The 19,401-nt window shown below is 42.2% G+C and overlaps 1 protein-coding gene across 2 annotated transcripts; it reads left to right on the forward strand.

Moving 5' to 3' along the window:
* The first annotated feature begins 338 nt into the window (after positions 1-338).
* Positions 339-18,415, forward strand: LGALS3 (galectin 3). Of its 2 annotated transcripts, none has more exons than XM_081509478.1 (6): positions 339-758; positions 7,224-7,245; positions 8,742-9,137; positions 12,886-12,974; positions 16,497-16,662; positions 18,107-18,415. In XM_081509478.1, the coding sequence occupies exons 2-6, from the start codon at positions 7,228-7,230 to the stop codon at positions 18,260-18,262; spliced, it is 825 nt and encodes a 274-aa protein (XP_081365604.1). In that variant the 5' UTR covers positions 339-758; positions 7,224-7,227; the 3' UTR covers positions 18,263-18,415. The 2 variants fall into 2 exon arrangements, with proteins under 2 accessions (XP_081365604.1, XP_081365603.1); XM_081509477.1 differs by having other exon boundaries at positions 339-434.
* The last annotated feature ends 986 nt before the right edge of the window (positions 18,416-19,401 follow it).

A 19,401-nucleotide genomic window follows, 5' to 3' on the forward strand; every position in this document is an offset into this window, starting at 1 on the left:
ACCCAGCATCTCAGAAAACGTGACAGGACCCTCCCTGTCACTAACAGCTTCGCAGACTCTCCCCATCTTGGTCTGAGGACTTAGCAGGTGAATCTAATGAGAGGTCGGTGAACCCAATCTCTGGCGGCTGCGGAGGGGACCGACTGGACGTTGAGGGGATGGAGGCGGGTCCCACCCCCTGCTGTCCTGGGTCAGGCGTCTCCTCTGCGTCCTGGATCCGCGGCGCCTGGGCGCCGGGTATCCAGCGGGGCCAGGACTCGCCCAGCCTAGTTCGCACGGAGAGGCCGGGGGCGGCCGGGGTGGCGGCCCCGCCCCGAGAGAGGCGTGCCGGGTCGGGCGTATTTGAGGCGCAGAGCCGGCCGCCGCCCCGGCAGGACCACACCACCTCTGCCCAAGCCTCCCCCGCGGCGCGCGAGCCAGTGCAGAGGCGTCGGGTAAGTGGCGGGGACGCCGGCACAGGGGCGCACACCCGCCTGCTGCAAGGCCAGGGCGCTCGGGCGCTGCTCGGTGCGCGGCCGCCTTTGCCGGGCTGGGCGGGAGCCGGAGAAGGGGACTTGGCTTCCCCGGGGAACCGCGCGTTCTGGGCCTAGGTTCCTTGGCTTCGAGCCCTCAAGAGAGGAGTCTGAGACTCGGGGAAAGTTAGCAACGACTTACAAAGACTCACCTGCATTTCCCCGCGGCGGACGGGTGTGTCATCCTCTGCAGCGACTGAGAGGCTCAGCCCGGGCTTTGCGCCCTCCGCCCCTAGGCGGCCCGTGGTGAGTGGTGGGCGCGCGCGCATCCTCCCAGCTGGCCTGCTCCAGCTGGGCGGGAGGAACCAGGTGCCCCTGCCTGCGTCCGCGGTGGAGACTGCCCCGAGACTCTGTGGGCGGTTCCTCGACTCTTAGCTTGGCTGTGGGATGGGGATGAGTTCTGCTACAGGCCAACAGCGTCCGGGGCTGCAGCCGCTCTCTGAATGCTGATCTCGCAGAAAATGGTGCTGCCCCAAGGCTGAGTGGGCATGTGCCCGGCTTGGCAAAGACCGCACACCCTCAGTTTTTGCAAATCCCAGTCCAGATTTGAGCATTAACGATCTCAGATCTGTGCTGGGGACATGTGGGGTGTGGCAGAATTTAATGTTGGTCCGAGTGTGCAGAGCCCTAGTTGAGGTGGGAGGGGGTGCTTTTAAAACATGTTTGAGAATTTATTCTAAATTGTGAGTTGCTCAAATCAAAGCACTAACATGCCTGCGCTTTGAAGAGTAGGAGCTCTGTGACATTGGGGTTGAGGTTGTGCCTTAGGCTTCATGCCCTACCCTTAGCGATCCTGATTTCAGATACCTGGAATATTTGTAAAGTGACTCCTGGGAGTTGGGTTGCTGGACAATGAGGACGATTTGACTTCAGTGACCCAGTCTGTTTCTAGGATTCTGGAAAAGGAATGGAAGACAGGCTCATTTCGTTCTGCAGAAAATGGTGGCAATAAGAACTGACCACTTGGCACAGAGCATGAGAAAAAATTTTCACCAGCTTCCAAAATTCAGACTCACTTGCCCCAAGTTTACAAAGTTGATCTTTCATACTAGGAAATTGTGTTTCCATAAAACTTCAATAATAAAATTAACTGTCCCACAAGAATGTCCTTTTCAGACATTGTCTTTGAATCCCTAGAGTCGTCCATCCCTTTGATGACTGTGCCTCACCCTTAATCTATGGGAAATTGGAGTTGCCTAAATTAATCATGTGGGGGGCTTTTGCTTAAAATCAGCATTCTCTCCATATTCTGGGGAGAAGTTTGATGATGGGTCTTGAATGTTTTGAGCTTAGAAATATTAGGTGGATGCCTCACCAAGTTTCATAAGAAGCAGAAGAGGAGGAGCACCGTTTGATAGATTGACCCCAAAAGCTCATTTTAAAAAATGTAGTAGGCTAGTCTTGCTCTGTTGAGAGGTCTTTAGTCAATGATATTTTGCTATGCTACAAATATGCAGGAGAGCTTTATAAAAAGACTTTTTACTTATTGCTAGTGAGGTCAAAAGGCCGTTACTGGTCTCACCTATGATTTAGATACTGTTTGCCTAGAACTCTCTTCAGTCAGACTCTAAATCTTATCCCTAATAGAGATCCATATTCATATAGTAAAATTTGAGGTGCTTATGTTACCTAAAATACCAGTTGGCTTGTAAAGTTCTTGTACTTGAGATTCATGGTAACTGATCAAAAACTTAGCCTCTCTTTCCTGTTAGTTTGGGACAGAGGCTTCTGCTGAGGACAGCTAGTTAACATTTTGTGTCTGGTGCCTGAATGGATTCTTCTCATGAAATTCTGAGTGGTAAGCCTGCCAGGGCAGTAATTCCAGTTTGCCGCTGACTAAGTATCATGTGTTCTCTCTTGACTGATATTCAGCTTTTCCATATGGGGGAAAAAAAAAATCAGTAACTGAGAGATACAAAGTAACTTTAACTTCCTTATGGCTGAGGAACTGTGATGAAAAACAAATCCTAGGAAAGGACCAGTTTCCTTTATCCTAACTAGTGTCTCTGAATTTGGCTTTGCAAATGAGCATTTCTCAAGCCTTGTTCCATGTTTCAGTAAGACCAGGAAGTAGACCGCCTCTCCTGTGTTGTTTGGAGAGGAGTGTGGGCAGTGCTTGGGGTTCTGAGGAAATAGTTTATGATCTACTTCCCTTACAGCTTTTATAAAAGTTGGGGCCTTTTGTGGGCAGAAATTTCAGAAGTACTCCTGGGAATCCAGGCAACTGAATTAATTGCTACATGGGTCTAGAATAACATAGTAGAGTGGATAGCAGCTCTTTATTAAAGGGCAAAGCTGCAATTAACAGCAGATTAAAAGTGGTCTGCATTCTGACTCAAGTTTCAATTCCTTGTTCCAAAGTGATACTGAACTAATTCCTGTAGGTTTTTCCAAATGTGAGGACTCAGATAGTATTTTTTAAATGCTTTTGCCTTTGATGTAGTGTTTCTTATCTGACTTCAAAATTCTCTGATTCTGGGAATGCCAGAGTTCACATACCTATAGTATCTGTACAGTGGGAAGTTTTTTTTTTTCTTTTTCACATTTGATTGTCTCTTTATATAAGCTACTCATCTAAAAAGAAAGAAAATTTCCAGGCAAGTAGGAAGATGTTTATCCAAATAGATTTTTTTAAATTGTTTTTTGGTTCTCCTTTTAAGTTCTAAGATTGCTAACCTTGATTTAAAAAGAACATTGGTTAGAAACCTTTCCATCAGAGATCTGATGGTTGGGAGTTGATATAATCAAAACAATGCATACCCAACTTTTAGGAAAGTAGGCTTTATCAGTTTATATGTGGTTATAATTAGCAAAGTGACTGTGCAAAATGACATCCTTGTATTCAGTATCACTGCACACTGAACGAGTCACCCAGCTAGTTTCTGACAAAAGCATGATCTCTTTTTTGTTTACAATTTCAGCATGTTTATGCAGTTCCTAATGAGTAAGCCAGAGAATTAATTTCTAAATGAAGTAACTAATACTTTCGAAGGACTATACTTTAAAATGTCAAAGTGTGAGGTTTGCTACTAGTATAAAATCAGTCAGGATTAGGAGTCAGGATGTTTGGACTCAGGTCCCTGCCTGCCAATGACAGAATGACTTTGGGCCACCACCACATTAACTCTCTGAGACTCAGTTTCCTCACCTTTGAAGTAAGGATATTAATTTTTCCCTGTCAATCTCATAAGATTATTATCAGAATCAAAATAAGAAACGTATGTGAAAGTGCTTTATAAACTGAAAACATCACACAAATACAGGGTGTCATTATTCTAATGGGCTTCTAATGTGTCACAGCACAATCCAAACTGTCATCCTTGGTGTTAGATGAAACACAGTGGAAATGAGTGGAATCTGCTTTGTTTCTCATTGTTTTGGTCTAGTTGGAAAATGGGGCTTCCCAGGTGGCCCAGATGGTAAAGAATCTGCCTGTAATACAGGAGACCCAGGTTCAATCCCTGGGTCAAAAGACCCACTGGAGAGGGAGACAGCAACCCACTCCACTCCAATCCAAAATAAACTGAATATGCTTGAACAGAGACTTTGAAAAGAATAAATGTTACATTTTGGGCAAGCGTCTTTGCATGAATTTCTGGTTGTGATCAGCCTTTAAACATATCTAAGTTTAACTGGATTTATATTAATAAGACAGGCTTCCCTGGTGGCTCAGCCTGTAATGCGGGAGGGCTGGGTTTGATCCCTGGGTTGGGAAGATCCCCCGGAGAAGGGAGTGGCAACCCACTCCAGTATTCTTGCCTGGAGAATCCCCATGGACAGAAGAGCCTGGTGGGCTACAGTCCATGGGGTCGCAAAGAGTCAGACACAAATGAGCGACTAAGCACACATATTAATGACACTTTATGGGGCCAGTAGTACAGCTTTAGCTAGTTTTAACAACGGAAACTGCCTTTTTGTTTTTTATTGACCTGAATGGGTACTTTTATGTGAGGATACATATCCTCATTAGCCCAGGCCAGTGGTTCTCAAACCAGGCACAATTTTGCCCTCCTCTTGCTTCCCCAGGGTTATTTTGAAACGTCTTAAGACATTCTAGGTTATCACAATGCAGGGGTTGGGGGGGGCATTGCTGCTGTCATCTTGTGTGTTGAAGCCAGGGAGGCACATGATGCACAGAAGAGCCCCTCCCTATGAAGTATCCCACCTGAAATGTCAGTGATGCTGAGGTCAGGGATAAGCCCCAGCACAATGGGGATATTTAAAAGAAGTCAAAACACTTACAAAGTTTTTGCTGAGTCTTTGCCATGTTGCTGTGTTGCTGAGGAATGGAAGAATTTGTGTAATCAAAGAAACTAAACTTTCTGCCTACTGTGAAGTCCAAAATTGTTTCTTTCTGGTGTCCAAAGTGAGAAGCTTTATTTCTTGACTTAAGAAATATCCTTTCAAAGGATTTCACTGGCAGTCCAGTGGTTAAGACTCTGTGCTTCCACTGCAGGGGTTATGGGTTCCATCCCTGGTTGGGGAACTAAGATCCCACATGCCTCACGGCATAGCCAAAAAAAAAAAAAAAAAGAAATGTCCTTTCTTTCCCTTTTCTGTAAGAACTCTTTAAGCTGCTTTTAAAATCTTTATTGAATTTGTTACAATATTATTTTATGTTTTGGTTTTTTGGCCACCAGGCATGTGGGATCTTAGCTCCCCAACCAGGCATCAAACCTGCACCCCCTGCATTGGAAGGGAAAGTCTTAACTACTGATGGCCAGGGAAGTCCCTGTAACAACTCTTAAGTTCCTCCTGTGGTAGCAGCACACTTCTCTAGGCAGTGGCAGTCCTTTGGGGAAGGAAGTACAGGGGAGCACCAACTTTTGCATTAAGGAGTCGATATCATATACTAAATGCAGTGAAACAAGCTCTGAGAGAATCACTGTGACTTCCCAATTAGATCACCTGCAGTTTCCATATTGGAAGATGGGCGCAATGATAACCTGAGTATCCAAATATGTTTGAGAATGTCCAGATTTAAAAAGAGATGTGCAAAAATAAAAAAATAATGGAAGGTAATATTGAACTGTATTATAAGTAACAGCAGAATAAGATAAAATATCTGGTGTATAAATGAAGCATACATTAAGTTCTAGGAGGACTTTTTGTATGTTTTTGTTTTACCAAAAAGTCTAGTATTTTGCATTTTTAGGACCTATCAAGTAGCCACCATTTAATAGATAATTTCTTAGAATAATTGAATAACTTTAACAAGTAGGCAACTTATGGCTTCCCAGGTGGTGCTGGTGGTAAGGAACCCACCAGCCAGTGCAGGAGACGTAAGAGATGTGGGTTTGATCCCTGGGTCAGGAAGATCCCCTGGAGGAGGGCATGGCAACCCACCCCAGTTTTCTTGCCTAGAGAATCCTATGGACAGAGAAGCCTGGTGGGCTATGGTCCATAGGGTAGCAAAGAGTCTGACATGACTGAAGTGACTCAGCACACACATGTAGGCAACTTAAGGAAAAAGATTCTGATTACTGAAGATCCAGGTAACTTTGACCATAGCACAGGTGATCCTGGGCGGAGAAGATAACCTAGGCCTGAGGAGTCCCAAGCTGCCCTCCTCTCTTCACCGCCAGAGCACCAGCTCCGGGAGCAAGTGCAAAACATCTTGTTTGTTGGGAACTGGCACTGAGGGAGGAGCCAGAGAAGCAGGAATGATGGTCTCATGGCCACCCACTGCGGCAGCTTTTGGCAAGGCCAACCATCTTTGGTAGCATCCTACCCCAAAATACTTTCCTCCAAATTGTCTGACTTCTTTTTTTTTTTTTAAACCTTGGTTTGTTATACTGCCAGATATTTTCATCTGGAATAACAAACACCTTAAAAAAGAAAAAAAAGTACATCTTGTGCTCGCCTTTCTTCGCTATTGCTTCATATCCCCAGTCTCACCTTTCTTGCAAGGTTTAGCTCAACACTGTCCCTGTTAGAAGTCATCTTTCCAGTTGTGACTTCCCATAGCACATAGTCTGGCTCACAGTGCCCATTACTTGTGACCCTTTCTGGCCTCTGGACCCTTTGACCATACACCTTGGCCAATTCCATCTTCAAACCCAGACCTGAGCCCGCCCAGTGCCTGGCGCAGAACAGGCACAAATTTGTGCAAATGAAGAAATAAGTCAGCAGCAGCAACTATGTCTTGGGCAGTGGAGTAGGCAAGGCAGAGACTGTCTTTCAAACACTAGGAGGAAGAACCAACAGCCTCCTCCTAAAACCCACAAGAGGGTGTGGGGCTGTCAGTGGGAACAGGAGGAGAGGTGAGCAAGATTCATTTGATGAACACTTTTTATGAGGTGGTGGAAAAAAAGAGCACAGGAAGGAAGGTGAAGGAGAACCAAAGACAAACTAGGACTGTTTACATTCATTACCTAGGAAACAGCAGAGCATTGTACTCCCTGCTCTCCTACTTGCATTGTATGGCCTATTACTCCCAGGATTCAGCCACAAGATAGTGTGATTCCAGTTCAGTTATGAGTTAAATAGGGCCTGGTAATTCAGGTGGAAAGCATCCTCACCCTTGGAGACATTTTTGTGGTTCCCCACTATTGATTTTGGCATATTTGGAGAACAGACTTGTTTGTGTTAAGAGAATTCCTGTCCATTGACTTGACCTGCACAAGGAGCTATTTGTGATGTTCATACGGAAACCAGTGAAATCTTTTAGGATCAAATGATAACCCCTATGTTTTTTTTTTCTCCTTTCAGGAAAATGGCAGACTGTTTTTCGGTAAGTGTTTTATGTGTTTTCCTACCTTAATATATATACATTCATGCAGGATGAGGGTTTTTTTAGTTTGTTTGTTTGTTTTTTAACCACTCAAGTTTCCTGTTTAACTTTCCCACCACGTGGCTTCCTCTGGCCTCATCTGTCCAATGAGAGCTTGTTAGGTGGAGTCTTGTTTTTCTAGCAACAGGTTTGGGAAGAAAGCCAGGCAGAGAGAGGCCTCACTAACAGTAACCCCTTTACCAAAGGCCTAGGACAGAAGCTGGTGAATTCTGCCAGCAGGAGCTGAGAAGCCAACTGAGCAAAGGGCAGTGTGGTTCATTCTGAGCAACCTGATTTTTTTTAATCCTAACTCCTTCTCCCTTCCCAAATGCTAGAGTAAGAAGCAGCCAAAACAAATTCCTATTAGTATGCTTATGTATTCCAAATTCCTTAATGACTCACGTCACCTACAGCCCCTACACTCACCTACAGCCGGGAGCTCTGCTCAGGTTTGTTTTCTAAATCAGTTTGCTTTCCATCATCAAGGAGCCCTCTGTTTCTCTCTCCCCCTCCCCCAGGCCACACGGGCTCCCTTCACAGCCTCACTGTGTTGCCCCAACACAAGATCTAGGGTTGTGTTCCCGATGCATCAAAGACAATCCTGGCAGATAATATTCAGTCAACGTAGAAGTCTTTACTGGGCATCTGCCATGTACCACCTGGCAGTGTGCTAAATACTGTAAAAAACAGGCAGGGAGAAAGCAGTCTGTTCCTGGAGAGAAAGGACACAATCCAACATTGGCACAGAGTCTTGCAGTCTGTAAAAAGCCGTCCCAAATGCTGCCTCACTTGTTTGTCACAACAATCGTATGAAATAGATCATTATCCCCATTTGACAAGCAAAGACACTAAGTCCTATACAGGTGGCATGATGGCTCCGAAACTCTGGAGCTCTTGATGGATACCACTGGATTTCTTGATGGATAGCACTGGATTTTAAACCAAATCTTCTGATTCCACATCGCAGGCTCCTCCCTGTGTACAAGGCAGCCTCTCTGGTACTAGCCTGGATGCCACTAAGTGGTAACTTACCTGGCGTACCCAAAGTGCAGTAGACATCCCGCAAAGGGAAGGCCAACGCAACCAGGGCCAGCTCGGTGAAAGGTTTTGCAGCCCAAGAGTATACTGAGTTTTGTGACTTTTTTTTTTTTTTTCATGTCAGTTAGAAAGTATGTGCTTTTACACAGAGAATAGCTAGCTCCTGACGTTAGCAAATTACAAAAAGGCAACCCTCAATGATCTGAGATGATGGGAAGCAAGAGTAAAGTGATAAAGCATGTATAATCCCATAGTTGAATTTTAGTCTTAGGAACTCAAAACTAAAATGTAGGGAAAACTTTAATTGATATGAATTTCATATCTTCACCACATCCCTCTAATTCTTAGATCACATATTACTGAAAATTCTGTTGTGATTGTTTTTCATCCTATACTTTTTTTAATGTCTTTTTTTCCAGCTTAATGATGCCTTACCTGGGTCTGGAAAACCAAACCCGCAAGGTTGGCCTGGTTCATGGGGAAACCAGCCTGCTGGGGCAGGAGGCTACCCAGGAGCGGCCTATCCTGGGGCCTACCCTGGACAGGCCCCTCCTGGCCCCTACCCTGGGCAAGGACCTCCTGGGGCCTACCCTGGACAGGGACCTCCTGGGGCCTACCCTGGACAGGGACCTCCTGGGGCCTACCCTGGACAGGCACCTTCAGGGGCCTACCCTGGCCCAACAGCACCTGCTTATCCTGGACCAACTGCACCGGGCACCTACCCTGGACCTGGGGCCTACCCGCCTCCTGCACAGCCAAGTGCTCCTGGAGCCTACCCTGCTGCCAGCCCCTATGGCATCCCTTCTGGACCCTTGGTAAGATGGAGTGAATCATTTAGTAAACTTCAATGTGCTCAGGACCAAGTTAATAAAGAATATGGCTGGGACTTCCCTAGCAGTCCAGTGGCTAAGACTCCATGTTCCCAGTGCAGGGGGCCTGGGTTTGACCCCTGATCAGGGAACTAGATCCCACATGCCACAACTAAGACCCAGCACAGCCAAATAAATAAATATTAAAAAAAAAAAAAGAAAGAACGGCAATTGTCTGGAGCAGTGGCGTCATCACTGTTGTGCTCTGACTGGGCGCTGACCTGCAGAGGGCTTCGGGAGACCTGAAGCTTGAAACTCACTGCTTAGAGCCATTTTGCAAGGACCAGGCACAGTGTATGCTGGTTCAATAGAAAAATGAGTTTCCTGTGTTTAGTATATGTACTGTTAGTTTAAAGAGAAGCTAATGTGTGTTTTGAAGGCATCTGTAAAGCAGCTTTAATATAAATCAAGTTAAGATCATAATAATGGTTGTTATTATTAAGGATCAACACTGAATATATAACGTGCCAGCTGTGTGCTTCTACAAGGATGCTCTCATTCAACTCCATAAGCACCCTGTAAGATACTGTTCTTATCGCCACTTTACAAATAAGGAAATAGGGCAATAAAGGGTTATACAACCTTCCCATGGTCATAGAGGGGAAATTTGGGGCAACCACAGTAATCTGGTTTTTAAAAACCTTCTAAAGATAATTTTGTGATCTAAGGATTGAATTTTAATTTATATTAAAACTCATTTTAATAAATGAATTCTAACCATAAAACCCAACTCTGGGGGCTCCAGACACATCTCCAAACAGTCTAGCTGTGAGAAAAGATACATATATGAGAAAAGAGTTCAATAGCAGTGTGAGATCAGCCCCTTTCCGGAGTGTGATGGCACAGGGAGTACTTGCTCTGCTTATTGGTCAGCTTAGAGGAGAGCAGAGAGACAGCACTGGGCGCATGAGAGGCGATGCGCAGGACCTGCACCACACACAGGTAGTCAGTTGAGACAGGACTATGGAAATTCTGGAAGGAAGAGGCAGTGGGAAAGAGATTGAAGAGGAGGAACCCCAGAATCTAGTGGTTAAGTCTTGTTGTTGTTTTTGTTCAGTCACTAAGTCATGTCCGATTCTTTGTGACCCCATGGACTGCAGCACACCAGGCTTCCCTGTCCTTCTCTATCTCTTGGGGTTTTCTCAAACTCATGTTCATTGAGTCATTGATGCCATCCAACCATCTCATCCCTTGTCGCCCCCTTCTCCTCCTGCCCTCAATCTTTCCCAGCATCAGGGTCTTTTCTAATGAGTAGGCTCTTCACATCAGGTGGCCAAAGTATTGGAATGTCAGCTTCAGCATCAGTCCTTCCAATGAATATTCAGGGTTGATTTCCTTTAGGATTGACTGGTTTGGTCTCCTTGCTGTCCAAGGGACTTTCAAGAGTCTTCTCCAGCACCAAAAATTCAAAAGCATCAGTTCTTTGGTGCTCAGCTTTCTTTACGGTCCAACTCTCGCATTCGTATATGACTGCTGCAAAAACCACAGCTTTGACTATACAGACCTTTGGAATCAAAGTGATGTCTCTGCTTTTTAATACGCTGTCTAGGTTTGTCATAGCTTTTCTTCCAAAGAGCAAGGGTCCTCTGATTTTGTGACTGCAGTCACTGTCTGCAGTGATTTTGGAGTCCAAGAAAATAAAATCTGCCACTGTTTCCCGCTTTTTCCTCATCTATTTGCCATGAAGTGATGGGACCAGATGCCATGATTTAGTTTGATTGTTGAGTTTTAGCCAGCTTTTTCACTCTTCTCTCTCATCCTTATCAAGAGGTTCTTTAGTTCCTCTTCACTCTCTGCCATTAGAGTGGTATCATCTGTATATCTGAAGTTGTTGATATTTCTCCTAACAATCTTCATTCAGTCCAGCATTTCACATGATGTACTCTGCACAGAAGTTAAATAAGCAGGGTCACAATATGCAGCATTGACATACTCCTCTTGCAATTTTGAACCAGCTCTTTTGCAATTTTGAACCAGTTCATTGTTCCATGTCCAGTTCTAACTGTTGCTTCTTGACCTAAATACAGATTGCTCAGAAGGCAGGTAAGGTGGCTTGGTATTCCCATCTCTTTAAGAATTTCCACAGTTTGTTGTGATCCACAGTCAAAGGCTTTCACATAGTCAAATGAAGCAGAAGTGGACATTTTTCTAGAATTCACTTGCATTTTCTATGATTCCCGGATGCTGGCAATTTGATTTCTTGTTCCTATTTTCTAAATTCAGCTTATACATCTGGAAGTTCTCAGTTCACATACTGTTGAAGTCTAGCTTGAAGGATTTTGAGCATTTCCTTGCTAGCATGTGAAAAGAGTACAATTGTATGGTAGTTTGGACATTCTTTGGCATTACCTTTCTTTGGAATTGGGATGAAAACTTTCCTTTTCCAGTCCTGTGGTCATTGCTTAGTTTTCCAAATTTGCTGACATATTTAGTGCAGCACTTTAACAGTGGCAGAGAATCCACCTGCTAATTCAGGAGACACGGGTTTGATTCCTGGGTGGGGAAGGTCCCCTGGAGAAGGAAATGGTAATCTACTCCAGTATTCTTGCCTAGGAAATCCCATGGAGAGAGGAGCGTGGCAGGTTACAGTCCATGGGGTCGTCAAAGAGTCAGACATGACTTTGTGACTAAACACCAACAACAAAGAGTCAAGAAACAACTCTAGCTTTTCAAGACTGGGCAAGGAGAATGCCAGCCAAGAGTCAGCCCAAACCAGGAACTCAGGAAGGGGATCAGATCGGGGAAGGGCAGGGGAGACCATTGCAGTTCACAGTGGTTGGATTTGTGGCACCAGTAGCAAAGCCAGATGGGAAGAAACACAGGACTAATACAGATCAGATCAGACCTAGAGAGAAAAAGACTTGGGCAATGGTTGAACCCAGGGGGAAACAATCTTAAAAGAAAAAGAGAAGAAGCCAAGATAGAGCAGTGGAAATATTTATAACACCTTGAACATAGACAGTCAGTAAATATTTGTCGAATGAACTGGGGAAGGTATTAACTGGAAAGTTCCCATTTGACAAACATTGAGTACCTGCCACCTTTATTTAAAGCACCACACAGGGCCTGTGTGAATTAAACATAAGAACACCTCAGAGGCCTAAAAGGTGCCAGTGTTTGCCTGCAGGGAGCAGAACCACCAGGATGAACATGTCATATGACAAGGGTCTTAAGAGTGGCACAGAAATGTTAATGTTGATTGCAAGGTCCAGCTTAAGCCTTTCCAAAAAACAGGCTCCATGGATGAGTTATAGATTAGGATGGTCCTTATCATGAGAGATACAGTCTCCAGAAGGGAACATGTTCTGTCTTTGGCATTAATTAACTGATGGCCTTTTTCTTGATTATTGTAGTTGTAGTTGTGTAGTGAGCCATCTCTCTTCAGGCCCTGGACAAAGTGGCCTTAGAATCTGAAACAATGGCGTAAAGTAGGATTACACGTTATTCACATATATTAATAGTGGTTGAACTCTAGCAATGTATTTTTCTTTCTTCCCTCAAGAAAACATGACTCTTTTTTGGGGGGGAGGTGGGCAGCTGCATGGCACGTGGGATCTTAGTTCACCAACTAGGGTGAACTAGGGTGAACTCACACCTCCTGCAGCAAAAGCATGGCATCTTAACCACTGGGCTTCCAGGAAAGTTCCCTGGAACATGACTCTTTATTGATATATATGTATTTTTTTATTCCCAGAATGTGCCTTATGACCTGCCTTTTCCTGGAGGAATCATGCCTCGCATGCTGATAACAATCCTGGGTACAGTAAAGCCCAATGCGAACAGGTACAGAGCAAAATTAGCAAGTCTAACATATTTATTGACTGATTTTGGAATAAAGGGTGATCTGTTTTAAATTTTAATAGAATTTTAAAAATTACACTTAGAATCTTGGCTATACCATAGTTTGTGATTTTCTCATAAATCAATACACAGTCTCACCAAAAGGACAAATCCCTTGGTAAGTCTTGTGTTTTTCCCAGAACCAGAATAAAAATTTGTGAGGATAAAGAGGAAGAGCAGAAAAACCCATTTTGTTGGTTCTTCCTAGCAGGGAAAGCCTTAGAATTAAAGGAAAGTAGACCCTTTGTAATGTAATGTTTGGATATCCCTCCACTTCTGAGCCACAGATTGTCTAAAAAACAAAGCCCATCAAAAATTAGGGTCAAAAAGAAAAAGATGCCTAGTTGATCTGAGAGCTTAAATATTATACCTCCTGTACTCATATTGGTGCAGTCTCCCTGTAGCTGTGAAGGTCATGATACACTCTCAGATTTGTGAGCTTGGTTGCCATTTCTGTGTATACTGTTGGCCTGGTCTACAGATGATAAGTGACAAGATGGGGAACCCCAGTGTTCTGAGTAGACATTACTTACTTAAAAGGTTTGAAAAAACTTTACAAGTTAAAGTTTTAACTTGTCAAATTAATTGGTCAAAATAAATCAGCCTTCACTGTTGGTACTGCTTTGGTTGAGGTGAACTAGAAGGGGCTAAGATTTTGAGCTCACTTCGGAAAATCCACGCTGATTTACAGCTGCTTTGGGACCCCAGACTCGGGTTATCACCACTGGTTATATTTACATATAATACAAGCAGGCTAAGGTTATCCTGCAGCTGTTCAGTATGTCTGTCCTTGAGGTTGGTGGTACCATTAAAGCTCCTACAGCCATTAATTAATCTGTTTCTTGTCTTATAGACAAAACACAAAAGGTACAAATTCAAGCTGTGTACACAGGTTTATTTAATTCTGTAAACAGCCTGTGAGTGCCTGTCACTTTGATCCTGGTGAATCAGTGGGAGCAACCTCCTCTGTTACCAGGAGGTGGACAGATTCTGATCGGATCATTTTACATTCAGCCAACCAGTTCACTCCACCTCCAGCCAGCCTCCTCTGGTTCTACGTGGTAGTCACTACCTTAAGCTAGCTCTTCCTTCCACACAGCATAGACAGCTTTTCTCAGCACAGTACTTCCCTACACAGTAAAACTGGTCTCACAGCAAGTTACAAAGCATATACTCAATATTTCTGCCTGTGTCCTCATCCACCTTGCCTCCCCAAATAACACAGGACCCAGTGCCCTGATCCTGTGCAGGCAGCACTCATGATTGGGTAATATCTGCTCTCCTGAGGCAGCTGCTGTCAAGCAGAACCAGAATGGCATCTTTGCTTTACTTAGGACTATCACACTAGAAAGGTTGGGCTTCCCAGGTGGCTCAGTGGTAAAAAATCTGCCTGTCAAGCAGGAGACATGGGTTCTAATTCTGAGTCAGGAAGATCTCCTAAAGAAGGAAATGGCTACCTACTCCAGTATTCTTGCCTGGGAAATCCCATGGACAGAGGAGCCTGGCAGGCCACAGTCCATGGGGTCGCAAAGAGTCGGACACGACTTAGGAACTAAACCACCACCACCACCATCACCACTAGAAAGGTTAGAGACTGTGGCAGGTTAAAACCAATTTTGGTTGAAATGATTAAAGTGATAGTAAACTGAAAAATGTGTTGCTTTGAGCTGCAAAATCTATGTGAGGAATCACATGAAAGAAAAAAATCTTTAAATTGGTAGAGATGACAATTACTTTTTCACTGCTGAGAAAGTACAAGCATCGCATTGCTATTTGATTATATTGGTTCTTTCCCTGTGAATTTAATCATTGATGGTTGTATGTATCTGTTACTGGGTGAATGAAAACACCCAAAGAATCATTGTTAATAGGTCTAAAATGCAGGCCTTGCTTTAAAACAAGAGTTGCTTGTTTTAACAGAACCAGCTGCTTCTGATATTAGCGCTCTGGGGAGCACACTTTTGAGAAACCGTGTGGAAAGGGTTAGTGCTTTAACAGCCAGAGAACTTCTGTTTGTATTAACATCCAAGGAGAGAGAACAGGATAGAAAGTTTATCCAGCACTTCCATTAATTCCACTTCACATCACAGAATGTTTAACACATTTATTATTATGACTTTACAACTCAGCAACAGGATACTGAACATTAACTATGTTATCTCATTCTTGCTCTTTTAGGACTAGGTTTTCCAGTTAACTAGGCGGAAGCCAGGGATTTGATAGCACTTTATGTGACTGGTTTACTTTTAACAGGGATTGAAAGTAACATGTCAGGGCAGGAAAGAGGTAGCCGTATTTCCATGTCAGGTATAAAGTGCCCTCAAAGTGGCCAGAAACCTCTGCAAGGAAACCTTGACCATGTTTATATGTAGAGATAGTAAAAAGGGAAATACAGCTGAACAGGATATAACCAAAGACAACAAGGCTAAAAACTCAACACATATTGTCTTGTTTACTGTGGGATACTGTGGTAGTATGTAGAATATAGTAGTGCCCCTTGTCTGAGGTTTTGCTTTCCACAGTCTCAGTTACCCAAGGGCAATCACAGTCTGAAAATATTAAATGGAAAATTCCAGAAATAAACAGTTCATAAGTTTTAAGTTGCCAACATTGTACCCAGCATGGTGATATCTCAATGCTGTCCAGCCCCATCCTGCCCAGGCTGTGAAGCCATCCCTTTGTGCTGCATGTCATGTCTATTAGTTATCAGGTCCACTGTCGTGGTACCCCGGTGCTAGTGTCCACATAACCCTTATTTTACCTAATAATGGCCCTGAAAGCAAGAGTAGTGATGCTGGCAATTCACATATGCCAAAGAGAAGCTGTAAAGGGCTCTCTTGAAGTGAAAAGGGGACAGTGCTCAGTTTAATAAGGAAAGAAAACAATTATACACTGAGATTGCTAAGATCTACAGTTAAGTACAAATCTTTTGTCCATGAAATTGTGAGAAAATAAAAAGAAACTCACGCTTTTTTTTGGTCATACCTCAAACTGTAGAAGTTATGGCTCCAGTGCATAAATGTTTAGTTCAGATGGAAAAGGTATTAAATGTATACAATATTTTGAGAGAGACCAAGACTTTTATAATATATTGCTGTAGTTTTTCTATTTTATTAGTTGTTAATCTCTTACAGTACCTAATTTATAAATTAAGCTTTATTATATGTATGTATAGGAACAAGTATGTGTGTATAGTTGGACAGATAATTTGGTTCGATACTATTGGTGGTTTCAGCCATCCATTGGGGGTCTTGGAACACACATCCCACGCATGAGGTAGATCTACTGTACTTGGCCCAGTATACTTTCCAGTTTGAACCCATTCTATGGTTTATTTGCTTTCTGTTTAGAAAATTGTCCTGTACTTTATACATGATTTGCTCTTTAGAAAAGTATATGTTCTTCACTTGATACAAATGTACAACTCAAATCATTTTACTAACTCTGACTTTTGACTTAAAACAGACTTGCTTTAGATTTCAAGAGAGGGAATGATGTCGCCTTCCACTTTAACCCACGCTTCAATGAGGACAATAGGAGAGTCATTGTTTGCAATTCAAAGCTGAATAATAACTGGGGAAAGGAAGAAAGACAAACAGTTTTCCCATTTGAAAGTGGTAAACCTTTCAAAGTAAGTTATTGCTATTATATATTGATAATGTATATTTCTCATGGGGAATCAAGCTTAAACCACAACATACTGGAAATTAATTTTCATCAGTTGTCCTGGGACACCTAACCAGTACATCTGCTCCCCATCCCAGGAGAATGGTCTCAGAAATAGTGGCACATTCCTCAACTCCATTTAGGCACCTCACCATTGTCCCTGTTACCAGCCCTCTTGAGTTTAAGATTTTCTGGAAATGAGAAACATAGCATCTTTAATTTAAAAGGCAGAAAATCGCTCTTTTTTTGGCCATAATGCGAGGCATATGGGGTAAATCTGCTCCCCCTGCAGTAGAAGCAAGGAGTCTTAACTACTTGCTAGGAAAGTCCCCTAGAAAGTCTTTATCATATACTTGGGCTGAGATTTAATTCCTTAAAACCACATGGTTAGCATGGCAATCAAAACCAAATTTTTTAAACTCTAAAATTAATTCATGCTTGTTTATGAAAAGAAAAACTTACAGATTTTTTTTTTTTTTTACTAAAAAGTCCTCCATCCTTTACCCCTTCCCCATCCTCACAAAGGTTACAACTTGAGTATCTTTCCAGTGTTTTCTAATGACAAGCAACACATTTTTTATTTTTAAGCATAGCTTCAACAATTATTAGGTCCACAATGTTGGGTTAGAGTTGACTATACAGTGGGCAATAAAACAGCTAGACCATCAGCTCCACAGGGGCAGGAATTAACAGGGTCTGTATTCTACATTTGGTGGACATCTTTCCTTCTCAGAACATTGTCACCTAATAATACTTCATTGTTTAGATATGCAGTAATTCAACCAGTACCCTACTGATGAAAATTTGGAGTATGGAAATATTACAAACAGATAAAACCTGGAAAGCTTTATTTATTTTACCAAAATAAAATACTGTGATAACTATCCTAATACATCTTTGCTTCCTAGAAAATTAATTTTACTCAAAAAATATATATGTTTAAAATTTAGATGAAGATATTGCCAAAGTGCTGGTTCCAAAATGATGTTAGAATTAACACATCCTCTAACTACTGGGATATTATGTTTCTCTTACTCTTGCCCAAACTGGTTATTATCCATCTTCATAACAATCACCTCTCTAAACAGAGAATTCCTACTTTAGCTTTTATTTTTATTTTTACTTTCAGTGTTTGAGACCATACAAAAGCTTTAAGTTTTTATGTAGAGGAATGATTAATCTTTTCCTCTATGGCTTCAGTTATGTATCCTTTTAACAATTTATCATTTTGTTCCATTTAAATCTTTGAGTAATTTGGAATTTATTTTTCTCTGAAAAGTTACCTTTTCTGACTTTAATTAGTTCTACAAATGATCAGAAAGATGAAATTTTAGATATCCTGAGCTTAGGCCAGACTGGTTTTAAAAGGAATGGGCATTTCTAACAATTTTATGTATGTGCCATTTCAGATACAAGTGCTGGTTGAACCTGACCATTTCAAGGTTGCAGTCAATGATGCTCACTTGTTGCAGTATAATCATCGGGTGAAAAATTTTGGGGAAATCAGCATGCTGGGAATTTCTGGTGACATAACTCTCACCAGTGCTTCGCACACTATGATATAATCTTAAATGGGCAGATACTTTTTTAAAGAAATGAATTTGAACGTAAACCTTACACATTTAAAAGTTTCACATTAACTATGAGTGAAAAATTTTTCCTTTATTCATCAAAGTCCTTCTTGTAAATCACTGATTTAATAAATATTCTAAGAGTTACTTGTCTTTTTATGTAATTTAATTGGGGCAGTTTATTGTTGATAATGAACAATGGACTCAAAGGAAAAAGAAATATGTGGCAATGTTAATACTGCATTAGAGTCTCCCAGTTTTTAATATTTGAAACTAAATTTTTAAAAAGAAATCAGGAGTAAATACTACCACAAAATTAACCTCTTTCTTCTAGAGTTTGGTAAAAACCAATGGATACTACAAAAAAATCATTTTCCTATTGTCTTACTTAAGGAAACATAATATATTCAGGAAATAAGAAGAGCAAAGTTTACATACATATGACCTTTTGGACTTCTTTTAACTACTTTCTCTTAACTACACTTCATGCTTTCAAATCAGTAATTTATACCAACATCAATCTTCCTGTGGGTTCTTTTGGTTTTATGAAATCTCCAGATTTATAGAAGGAAAAAAGTAGGTTTTTATTTGAAAATCCCATTGTCAATACTTTATCAACCATGCCTTTCTGCTCTTCTTCATTACCAGGAAGGTCAAAGATTAATATAATTTCAAAACTAGGGTATGCTCAGACCACTTCATTTTATAGAAAACCAAAATATTATTTGATCTGTTACTGTTTCTACAGTACCATCTTCTCAAATAATCTATTGTCACAGGTTGTGTTCCCCAGGAGGCAAAGAGATCAGAATGCGGGAGGTTTATGAGGGAGTATATGCCCTTTCTCTCAACAGCTGTGAAGACAAGAAAGTACACGACTGGGCAGAGAGAGAAGTGGAGCATCTATGCCTCAGTCTACCCTACAGGGATTCTGAGCTGGGATGATCCTTTAGAGTTGTCAAGAGGGGGACAGGCCTTCATATTTTCACTTCATCCCATTTTTTTTTTCATTTTTGGAAAGGCTCTGGTTCTACCCAGTTTTCTTTCATTTTGTCTTTAAAGGTTTTCTTAATACCTCATAATTCTAGAATCCAGTAGCCCAAGGACACTCCATCTAGTTGTAGGGCATATTG

This window comes from Giraffa tippelskirchi, chromosome 7 (genome assembly GCF_054371585.1).
Source record: "Giraffa tippelskirchi isolate mGirTip1 chromosome 7, T2T-mGirTip1v1.2.pri, whole genome shotgun sequence".
NCBI lineage: Eukaryota > Metazoa > Chordata > Mammalia > Artiodactyla > Giraffidae > Giraffa > Giraffa tippelskirchi.